The sequence below is a fragment of the Salmo trutta genome, unplaced genomic scaffold (genome assembly GCF_901001165.1).
Source record: "Salmo trutta unplaced genomic scaffold, fSalTru1.1, whole genome shotgun sequence".
NCBI classification, from domain to species: domain Eukaryota; kingdom Metazoa; phylum Chordata; class Actinopteri; order Salmoniformes; family Salmonidae; genus Salmo; species Salmo trutta.
Window position 1 is genome coordinate 34063 of NW_021822878.1, and position 10564 is coordinate 44626.

The 10564-nt window shown below is 48.9% G+C and overlaps 1 protein-coding gene across 1 annotated transcript; it reads left to right on the forward strand.

Annotated features, from left to right (window-relative positions):
* The first annotated feature begins 251 nt into the window (after positions 1 to 251).
* Positions 252 to 8625, forward strand: LOC115186238 (receptor tyrosine-protein kinase erbB-4-like). Its single transcript, XM_029745909.1, has 4 exons — positions 252 to 257; positions 478 to 600; positions 927 to 1025; positions 8158 to 8625. Exons 1-4 carry the CDS (start codon positions 252 to 254, stop codon positions 8362 to 8364), a joined length of 435 nt encoding a protein of 144 aa, XP_029601769.1. The 3' UTR covers positions 8365 to 8625.
* Positions 8626 to 10564: the final 1939 nt, after the last annotated feature.

The window sequence follows — 10564 nt, forward strand, 5'->3', positions numbered from 1 at the left end:
GAGAGACACACAGGAACATAGAGACACACAGGAACATAGAGACACACACAGGAACATAGAGAGACACACAGGGACATAGAGACACACACACATACACACGAACACACACACGCACTGACCGACAGATATATGGTCTCATTATGGTGTTTGATGACCGATGCTGAGCTGGTTGATTATGTCGGTGATAAACCTATATGAAGGGCCCTGATAGGCTGATTGGCTCATTAAGATAAGTATTGATTGTTCGGCTGATGGAGGTATTGACCATGTGTGTGTGTGTGTGTGTGTGTGTGTGTGTGTGTGTGTGTGTGTGTGTGTGTGTGTGTGTGTGTGTGTGTGTGTGTGTGTGTGTGTGTGTGTGTGTGTGTGTGTGTGTGTGTGTGTGTGTGTGTTGGTGTGTTGGTGTGTGTGTGCCTCCCGGTGTGTGTGTGTGCGTTTGTATGTGTGTGTATGTGTGTGTATGTGTGTGTGTTCCAGTTGGTGGAGCCCCTGACCCCTAGCGGTACGGCCCCCAACCAGGCCCAGCTTCGCATCCTCAAAGAGACTGAGCTCAAGAGGGTTAAGATCCTCGGCTCAGGAGCCTTCGGCACAGTCCACAAGGTACGGTTGATTGTGCCTCTGTTTGTGAGTGTGCCTTTCATTAATTTGCCTTTCATTAATTTGCCTTTCATTAATTTGCCTTTCATTATTTTGCCTTTCATTATTCCGCCTGGTTCTGTCCTGATATGACGGATGACAGTGTGACTTTGTGTAATACTGTGTATGTTTGTGAGTGTCTGTCTTTTCTCATTATTTCTGACATTGCTTCTATTCTCTGAGATTGGTGGAAGGTTTTATGTGTCTCCTTTCAGTGTGTCAAAGTGTGTCGATATGACCATAGGAGTGTGTGTTTACCAGTGGTAACTCTCCTTGCCTGTGTATTTCAGGGTATCTGGGTCCCAGAGGGAGAGACAGTAAAGATCCCAGTGGCCATAAAGATCCTGAACGAGGCTACGGGGCCCAAAGCAAACGTGGAGTTCATGGACGTGAGTATTACACCACAACTCTCTGTGTGTGTGTGTGTGTGTGTGTGTGTGTGTGTGTGTGTGTGTGTGTGTGTGTGTGTGTGTGTGTGTGTGTGTGTGTGTGTTTGTGTGTGTGTGTGTGAGTGTGTGTGTGTTGATATTAGTTGAGCTCATTCCATCTTCTGAAACCTCAGTCTAGTCAGGTTGATCAGTTCAGCCCAGAAACTCCTACCCCCAGTATAATGGCTGACATGTAGTCTATTGCACCAGGTCTGTTAACATCACCAGGTGTTTAGATGGCATATAGCCTTGTCTGTATCACTGGGTAGAAGGTATGCAGGGAAGAGGACAGATTGAGAGGGGCTAGAAGCCCTTGACTTGCCTTTGAGCCAAGCCTGGGTTGGGGGTAGGTTAGAGGATTGGGTAGGATAGGGGATTGGGTAGGGGATAGAGGATGGAGTAGGATAGAGGATGGGGTAGGATAGGGGATGGGGTATGGGTTAGAGGATTGGGTAGGGGATAGAGGATGGAGTAGGATAGAGGATGGGGTATGGGTTAGAGGATGGGGTAGGATAGAGGATGGGGTAGAGGATTGGGTAGGGGATAGAGGATGGAGTAGGATAGGGGATGGGGTATGGGTTAGAGGATTGGGTAGGATAGAGGATGGGGTATGGGTTAGAGGATTGGGTAGGGGATAGAGGATGGAGTAGGATAGGGGATGGGGTATGGGTTAGAGGATTGGGTAGGGGATAGAGGATGGAGTAGGATAGAGGATGGGGTATGGGTTAGAGGATGGGGTAGGATAGAGGATGGGGTAGGATAGGGGATGGGGTAGGGATTAGAGGATGGGCTAGGGGTTAGAGGATGGGGTAGGATAGTGGATGGGGTTGGGGATAGAGGATGGGGTAGGATAGTGGATGGGGTTGGGGATAGAGGATGGGGTAGGGATTAGAGGATGGGGTAGGGGTTAGAGGATGGGGTATGGGTTAGAGGATGGGGTAGGGAATAGAGGATGGGGTAGGATAGTGGATGGGGTAGGGATTAGAGGATGGGCTAGGGGTTAGAGGATGGGGTAGGATAGTGGATGGGGTTGGGGATAGAGGATGGGGTAGGATAGTGGATGGGGTTGGGGATAGAGGATGGGGTAGGGATTAGAGGATGGGGTAGGATAAAGTATGGGGTAGTACAGAGGATGGGGTAGGACAGAGGATGGGGTAGGATAGAGGATGGGGTAGGATAGTGGATGGGGTTGGGGATAGAGGATGGGGTAGGGATTAGAGGATGGGGTAGGACAGAGGATGGGGTAGGACTGAGGATGGGAGAGGATAGAAGATGGGGTAGGACTGAGGATGGGAGAGGATAGAAGATGGGGTAGGGGGGAAGGATGAGGTAGGACGGAGGATGGGGTTGGAAAGAGGATGGGAGAGGATGGGGTAGGACAGAGGATGGGTATAGATGATGGGGTAGGACATATGATGGGGTAGGATAGAGGATGGGGTAGGATAGTGGATGGGGTTGGGGATAGAGGATGGGGTAGGGATTAGAGGATGGGGTAGGATAAAGTATGGGGTAGTACAGAGGATGGGGTAGGACAGAGGATGGGGTAGGACTGAGGATGGGAGAGGATAGAAGATGGGGTAGGGGGGAAGGATGAGGTAGGACAGAGGATGGGGTAGGAAAGAGGATGGGAGAGGATGGGGTAGGACAGAGGATGGGAGAGGATGGGGTAGGACATAGGATGGGTATAGAGGATGGGGTAGGACATAGGATGGGGTAGGATAGAGGATGGGGTAGGACAGAGTATGGGGTAGAATAGAGGAAGGGGTAGGGTGGAGGATGGGGTAGGGATTAGAGAATGGGGTAGATTAGGGGATGGGGTAGGGTAGAGGATGGAGTAGGATAGAGGAAGGGTTTGGGGTTAGAGAATGGGGTAGGATGGGGGGTGGGGTAGGGGTTAGTTGATGGGGCAGGATAGAGGATGGGGTAGGGTTGAGGATGGGGTAGGACAGAGGATGGGGTAGGATAGAGGAAGGGGTAGGGTAGATGGGGTAGGGATGGAGAATGGGGTAGGACAAGGGATGGGGTAGGGGTATGGGGATGTGGTAGGATAGAGGATGGGGTAGGATAGACGATGGGGTAGGGCATAGTATGGGGTAGGATAGATGATGGGGTAGGACAGAGTATGGGGTAGGATAGAGGAAGGGGTAGGGTGGGGGATGGGGTAGGGTTTAGAGGATGGGGTAGGATAGAGGATGGGGTATGGGTTAGAGGATTGTGTAGGGGTAGAGGATGGGGTAGGATAGGGGATGGGGTATGGGGATGGGGATGTGGTAGGATAGAGGATGGGGTAGGATAGACGATGGGGTAGGGTGGAGGATTCGGGTAGGGTCTATCAAGTATGTTGGTTGGCGAGAGAGGCATTTTGCCAAACCTAATTGAAAAGCCCAATCCTCCCTTTCTTCTCCCTCGTTCCTGTCTCCCAGTGGATGGCGTTGGACATCCAGAGCCCACATGGCTCCCCAGTTTTTAAACTGCAATCTAAAAGCAGGCCCACAGGCTGCCACTGGGACAGTTAGAGACAGACCAGGAGCCAGCAAGCTGTTCTCCCTCACACACACACACATAAACACACACAAACTGCTTAGCATCATTCACTGTCTGGAAGTGGATGTGTGTATCTTGGTGCACATGTGTGTGTGTGTGTGTGTGTGTGTGTGTGTGTGTGTGTGTGTGTGTGTGTGTGTGTGTGTGTGTGTGTGTGTGTGTGTGTGTGTGTGTGTGTGTGTGTGTGTGTGTGTGTGTGTGTGTGTGAGTAAGTAGTTTGTAATAATTCATGTGAATTAATTATTACTCATAAAGACACTCATGAACACACTCATAAACGTAAACACACACACACACACACACACACACACACACAAACACACAGCTTTGTATCCCTGGGGTTATGCCAGTTTATCCCTGGGGCTGTGCCAGTCTATCCCTGGGGCTGTGCCATTCTATCCCTGGGGCTGTGCCATTCTATCCCTGGGGCTGTGCCAGTCTATCCCTGGGGCTGTGCCAGTCTATCCCTGGGGCTGTGCCATTCTATCCCTGGGGCTGTGCCAGTCTATCCCTGGGGCTGTGCCAGTCTATCCTTGGGGCTGTGCCATTCTATCCCTGGGGCTGTGCCATTCTATCCCTGGGGCTGTGCCATTCTATCCCTGGGGCTGTGCCATTCTATCCCTGGGGCTGTGCCATTCTATCCCTGGGGCTGTGCCATTCTATCCCTGGGGCTGTGCCAGTCTATCCCTGTGTGTGTGTGTGTGTGTGTGTGTGTGTGTGTGTGTGTGTGTGTGTGTGTGTGTGTGTGTGTGTGTGTGTGTGTGTGTGTGTGTGTGTGTGTGTGTGTGTGTGTGTGTGTGTGTGTGTGAGTGCGTGCGTGCGTGCGTGTGTGTGTGTGTGTGCGTGTGTGGGTGTGCATGGGGAAGCGGAGAAGTCAGGCGGATGGTAATGGAGGTCACCGCTCAGAAAGATGAGAGAGATATCCCCAAACACACACTCTCGTCACACACACACACCACCTCATATATTAGCCCTTATATCCTAGTACAGAAGCACACTCCCTTCTAACAACTGTCAGGGCCTCCTGTCACACAACAGAGACTCACAAGGCCACTTGTTTTCCTCCTATGTGAGTGTCTGGTTCAGACTTCCACAACCATTTTTAGCTGTACTCTGGGCTTGTATAATGTGCTGTAGTTTTATGAAGTGGAGATGTAATGCTGCTACTTTACCCCGGTGTTAAATCAGAGAACTGTCGGTGCCAAAAGGACCTCTCTACTGCCTGCACTGTGCCGGGATTAATCTACTCTCCACCGCTGAGCCACTCTCACCTCTTTTAGAATCTAAATGTAAAGGCCCTTCATCTATCAAGCCCCCGGCAGCTTTAAAATACCCTGCTCTTTGTGCAGAGAATGTAGCAGTCAGCCACGCTATGTGTAGCTAGATGGGAGTCAGCCAGGCTGTGTGTAGCTAGATGGGAGTCAGCCAGGCTGTGTGTAGCTAGAGAGAAGATAGAGGGAGGCTGTGTGTAGCTAGAGTAGAAGTCAGCTAGGCTATGTGTAGCTAGAGTAGAAGTCAGCCAGGCTGTGTGTAGTTAGAGTAGATGTCAGTCAGGCTGTGTGTAACTAGAGTAGAAGTCAGCCAGGCTGTGTGTAGCTAGAGTAGAAGTCAGCCAGGCTGTGTGTAGCTAGAGTAGAAGTCAGCCATGCTGTGTGTAGCTAGAGTAGAAGTCAGCCATGCTGTGTGTAGCTAGAGAGAAGATAGAGAGAGGCTGTGTGTAGCTAGAGTAGAAGTCAGCCAGGCTGTGTGTAGCTAGAGAGAATATAGAGGGAGGCTGTGTGTAGCTAGAGAGAAGATAGAGAGAGGCTGTGTGTAGCTAGAGAGAAGATAGAGGGAGGCTGTGTGTAGCTAGAGTAGAAGTCAGCCAGGCTGTGTGTAGCTAGAGAGAAGATAGAGGGAGGCTGTGTGTAGCTAGAGAGAAGATAGAGAGAGGCTGTGTGTAGCTAAAGTAGAAGTCAGCCAGGCTGTGTGTAGCTAGAGAGAAGATAGAGGGAGGCTGTGTGTAGCTAGAGAGAAGATAGATGGAGGCTGTGTGTAGCTAGAGAGAAGATAGAGGGAGGCTGTGTGTAGCTAGAGAGAAGATAGAGGGAGGCTGTGTGTAGCTAGAGAGAAGATAGAGGGAGGCTGTGTGTAGCTAGAGAGAAGATAGAGGGAGGCTGTGTGTAGCTAGATAGAAGATAGAAGGAGGCTGTGTGTAGCTAGAGAGAAGATAGAGAGAGGCTGTGTGTAGCTAGAGAGAAGATAGAGGGAGGCTGTGTGTAGCTAGAGAGAAGATAGAGGGAGGCTGTGTGTAACTAGAGAGAAGATAGAGGGAGGCTGTGTGTAACTAGAGAGAAGATAGAGGGAGGCTGTGTGTAACTAGAGAGAAGATAGAGGGAGGCTGTGTGTAACTAGAGAGAAGATAGAGGGAGGCTGTGTGTAACTAGAGAGAAGATAGAGGGAGGCTGTGTGTAGCTAGAGTAGAAGTCAGCCAGGCTGTGTGTAGCTAGAGAGAAGATAGAGGGAGGCTGTGTGTAGCTAGAGTAGAAGTCAGCCAGGCTGTGTGCAGCTAGAGAGAAGATAGAGGGAGGCTGTGTGTAGCTAGATAGAAGATAGAGGGAGGCTGTGTGTAGCTAGATAGAAGATAGAGGGAGGCTGTGTGTAGCTAGATAGAAGATAGAGGGAGGCTGTGTGTAGCTAGAGAGAAGATAGAGGGAGGCTGTGTGTAGCTAGAGAGAAGATAGAGGGAGGCTGTGTGTAGCTAGAGAGAAGATAGAGGGAGGCTGTGTGTAGCTAGAGAGAAGATAGAGGGAGGCTGTGTGTAGCTAGAGAGAAGATAGAGGGAGGCTGTGTGTAGCTAGAGAGAAGATAGAGGGAGGCTGTGTGTAGCTAGAGAGAAGATAGAGGGAGGCTGTGTGTAGCTAGAGAGAAGATAGAGAGAGGCTGTGTGTAGCTAGAGTAGAAGTCAGCCAGGCTGTGTGTAGCTAGAGAGAAGATAGAGGGAGGCTGTGTGTAGCTAGAGAGAAGATAGAGGGAGGCTGTGTGTAGCTAGAGAGAAGATAGAGGGAGGCTGTGTGTAGCTAGAGAGAAGATAGAGGGAGGCTGTGTGTAGCTAGAGAGAAGATAGAGGGAGGCTGTGTGTAGCTAGAGAGAAGATAGAGGGAGGCTGTGTGTAGCTAGATAGAAGATAGAGGGAGGCTGTGTGTAGCTAGAGGGAAGATAGAGGGAGGCTGTGTGTAGCTAGAGTAGAAGTCAGCCAGGCTGTGTGTAGCTAGATAGAAGATAGAGGGAGGCTGTGTGTAGCTAGAGAGAAGATAGAGGGAGGCTGTGTGTAGCTAGATAGAAGATAGAGGGAGGCTGTGTGTAGCTAGAGAGAAGATAGAGGGAGGCTGTGTGTAGCTAGAGAGAAGATAGAGGGAGGCTGTGTGTAGCTAGAGAGAAGATCGAGGGAGGCTGTGTGTAGCTAGAGAGGAGATAGAGGGAGGCTGTATGTAGCAAGATAGAAGATAGATGGAGGCTGTGTGTAGCTAGAGTAGAAGTCAGCCAGGCTGTGTGTAGCTAGAGTAGAAGTCAGCCAGGCTGTGTGTAGCTAGAGAGAAGATAGAAGGAGGCTGTGTGTAGCTAGAGAGAAGATAGAGGGAGGCTGTGTGTAGCTAGAGAGAAGATAGAGGGAGGCTGTGTGTAGCTAGAGAGAAGATAGAGGGAGGCTGTGTGTAGCTAGAGAGAAGATAGAGGGAGGCTGTGTGTAGCTAGATAGAAGATAGAGGGAGGCTGTGTGTAGCTAGAGAGAAGATAGAGGGGGGCTGTGTGTAGCTAGAGAGAAGATAGAGGGAGGCTGTGTGTAGCTAGATAGAAGATAGAGGGAGGCTGTGTGTAGCTAGATAGAAGATAGAGGGAGGCTGTGTGTAGCTAGAGAGAAGATAGAGGGGGGCTGTGTGTAGCTAGAGAAATGATAGAGGGAGGCTGTGTGTAGCTAGAGAGAAGATAGAGGGAGGCTGTGTGTAGCAAGATAGAAGATAAAGGGAGGCTGTGTGTAGCTAGAGAGAAGATAGAGGGAGGCTGTGTGTAGCTAGAGAGAAGATAGAGGGAGGCTGTGTGTAACTAGAGAGAAGATAGAGGGAGGCTGTGTGTAGCTAGAGAGAAGATAGAGGGAGGCTGTGTGTAGCTAGAGAAAAGATAGAGGGAGGCTGTGTGTAGCTAGATAGAAGATAGAGGGAGGCTGTGTGTAGCTAGAGAGAAGATAGAGGGAGGCTGTGTGTAGCTAGATAGAAGATAGAGGGAGGCTGTGTGTAGCTAGATAGAAGATAGAGAGAGAAATGATGGTGAATGGGGGCCGGTCAAAGGTGTCTGTGACACATACACACACACCCTGGCAGTCACTACACTACACTACACTACACTACACGACACGACACTACACTACACTACACTACCAACACCCATCACCATAACACTTGTATTTCCCCTTCCACCTGTGTGCACTTGGCTGTTTGCTCTGTATTCACCCTCCCTCCGTCCACAGTGTTATGTCAGATTTCCCCAGGCCTGAGTCCCTATCTATCCCCACCAGGAGGCTCTGATTATGGCCAGCATGGAGCACCCCCACCTGGTCCGTCTCCTGGGGGTCTGCCTGAGCCCCACCACACAGCTGGTCACCCAGCTCATGCCCCACGGCTGCCTCCTCGACTACGTCCACGAACACAAGGACAACATCGGCTCTCAACTGCTGCTCAACTGGTGTGTCCAGATCGCCAAGGTAGGATGGCACTGGGGCTGAGGGAGGGTGTGTGTTTGTGAGTGTGTTTGCGTGTTTGGTCAGTGTTCAGCGCAATTCAGAGTCCACAGACGCAGAGATCCGTTGTGACATAGCTACGTGGCTCTACCACCATCCGCGGGGAGGCACAGCCGACCGTGCACCTCCCCAAAATTCACAACCATCGCGACTCCACGTACACTTCCTCTATTCATTTAAATGTGTAACAGCTGGAAAAATAGCTTGAGCCTCACTGAGAATTCAAAAAGTACGGTCCAATGTTCTAGAACACAGCTGTGTGTACACCTACACATTTTGGACTTTGATAGGCGTTTTACACTTGAGCTGAATGATCTTAAATCCTGTTTCCATAGAACACCATTGCTATGCCTGAGGAATGCTATCACTCTACGACAATCAACCATTTCCCAACTATATCAATATCACCACTTCTTTACCAATAAGTGACAGAATCCAGAACCCCAATTTCTCTCTCTCTCTCTCTCTCTCTCGCTGTCTCTCTCTCTCTCTCTCTCTGTCTCTCTCTCTCTCTCTCTCTCTCTGTCTCTCTCTGTCTCTCTCTCTCTCTCTCTGTGTATCTGTCTCTCTCTCTGTCTCTCTCTCTCTCTGTCTGTCTCTATCTCTCTCTGTATCTATCTCTCTCTGTATCTATCTCTCTGTCTCTCTCTCTCTCTCTCTGTGTGTGTATCTGTCTCTCTCTCTGTATCTCTCTCTCTGTATCTATCTCTCTGTCTCTCTCTCTCTGTCTCTCTCTCTCTGTATCTATCTCTCTACCTCTCTGTATCTATCTCTCTGTCTCTCTCTCTCTGTCTCTCTCTCTCTCTGTGTGTATCTGTCTCTCTCTCTGTCTCTCTCTCTCTGTCTCTGTCTCTCTCTGTATCTCTCTCTCTCTCTGTATCTATCTCTCTGTCTCTCTCTATCTCTCTCTGTCTCTCTGTCTCTCTCTCTCTGTCAATTCAATTCAATTCAATTCAAGGAGCTTTATTGGCATGGGAAACATGTGTTAACATTGCCAAAGCAAGTGAGGTAGATAATATACACAGTGAAATAAACAATACAAATTAATAGTAAACATTACACATACAAAAGTTTCAAAATAATAAAGACATTACAAATGTCATATTATGCATATATACAGTGTTGTAACAATGTACAAATGGTTAAAGTACACAAGGGAAAATAAATAAACATAAATATGGGTTGTATTTACAATGGTGTTTGTTCTTCACTGGTTGCCCTTTTCTTGTGGCAACAGGTCACAAATCTTACTGCTGTGATGGCACACTGTTGTAATTCACCCAGTAGATATGGGAGTTTATCAAAATTGGGTTTGTTTTCGAATTCTTTGTGGATCTGTGTAATCTGAGGGAAATATGTGTCTCTAATATGGTCATACATTGGGCAGGAGGTTAGGAAGTGCAGCTCAGTTTCCACCACATTTTGTGGGCAGTGTGCACATAGACTGTCTTCTCTTCAGAGCCAGGTCAGCCTACGGTGGCCTCTCTCAATAGCAAGGCTATGCTCACTGAGTCTGTACATAGTCAAAGTTTTCCTTAAGTTTGGGTCAGTCACAGTGGTCAGGTATTCTGCCACTGTGTACTCTCTGTTTAGGGCCAAATAGCATTCTAGTTTGCTCTGTTTTTTTGTCAATTATTTCCAATGTGTCAAGTAATTATCTTTTAGTTTTCTCATGATTTGGTTGGGTCTAATTGTGCTGCTGTCCTGGGGCTCTGTGGGGTCTGTTTGAGTATGTGAACAGGGCCCCAGGACCAGCTTGCTTAGGGGACTCTTCTCCAGGTGCATCTCTCTGTAGGTGATGGCTTTGTTATGGAAGGTTTGGGAATCGCTTCCTTTTAGGTGGTTGTAGAATTTAACGGCTCTTTTCTGGATTTTGATAATTAGTGGGTATCAGCCTAATTCTGCTCTGCATGTATTATTTGGTGTTTTACGTTGTACACTGAGGATATTTTTGCAGAATTCTGCATGCAGAGTCTCTATTTGGTGTTTGTCCCATTTTGTGAATTTTTGGTTGGTGAGCGGACCCCAGACCTCACAACCATAAAGGGCAATGGGTTCTATAACTGATTCAAGTATTTTTATCCAGATCCTAATTGGTATGTTGAATTTTATGTTCATTGTGATGGCATAGAAGGCCTTTCTAGCTCAGCTCAGTGGAAGTCACCTGTGGCACTGATGTTTAGGC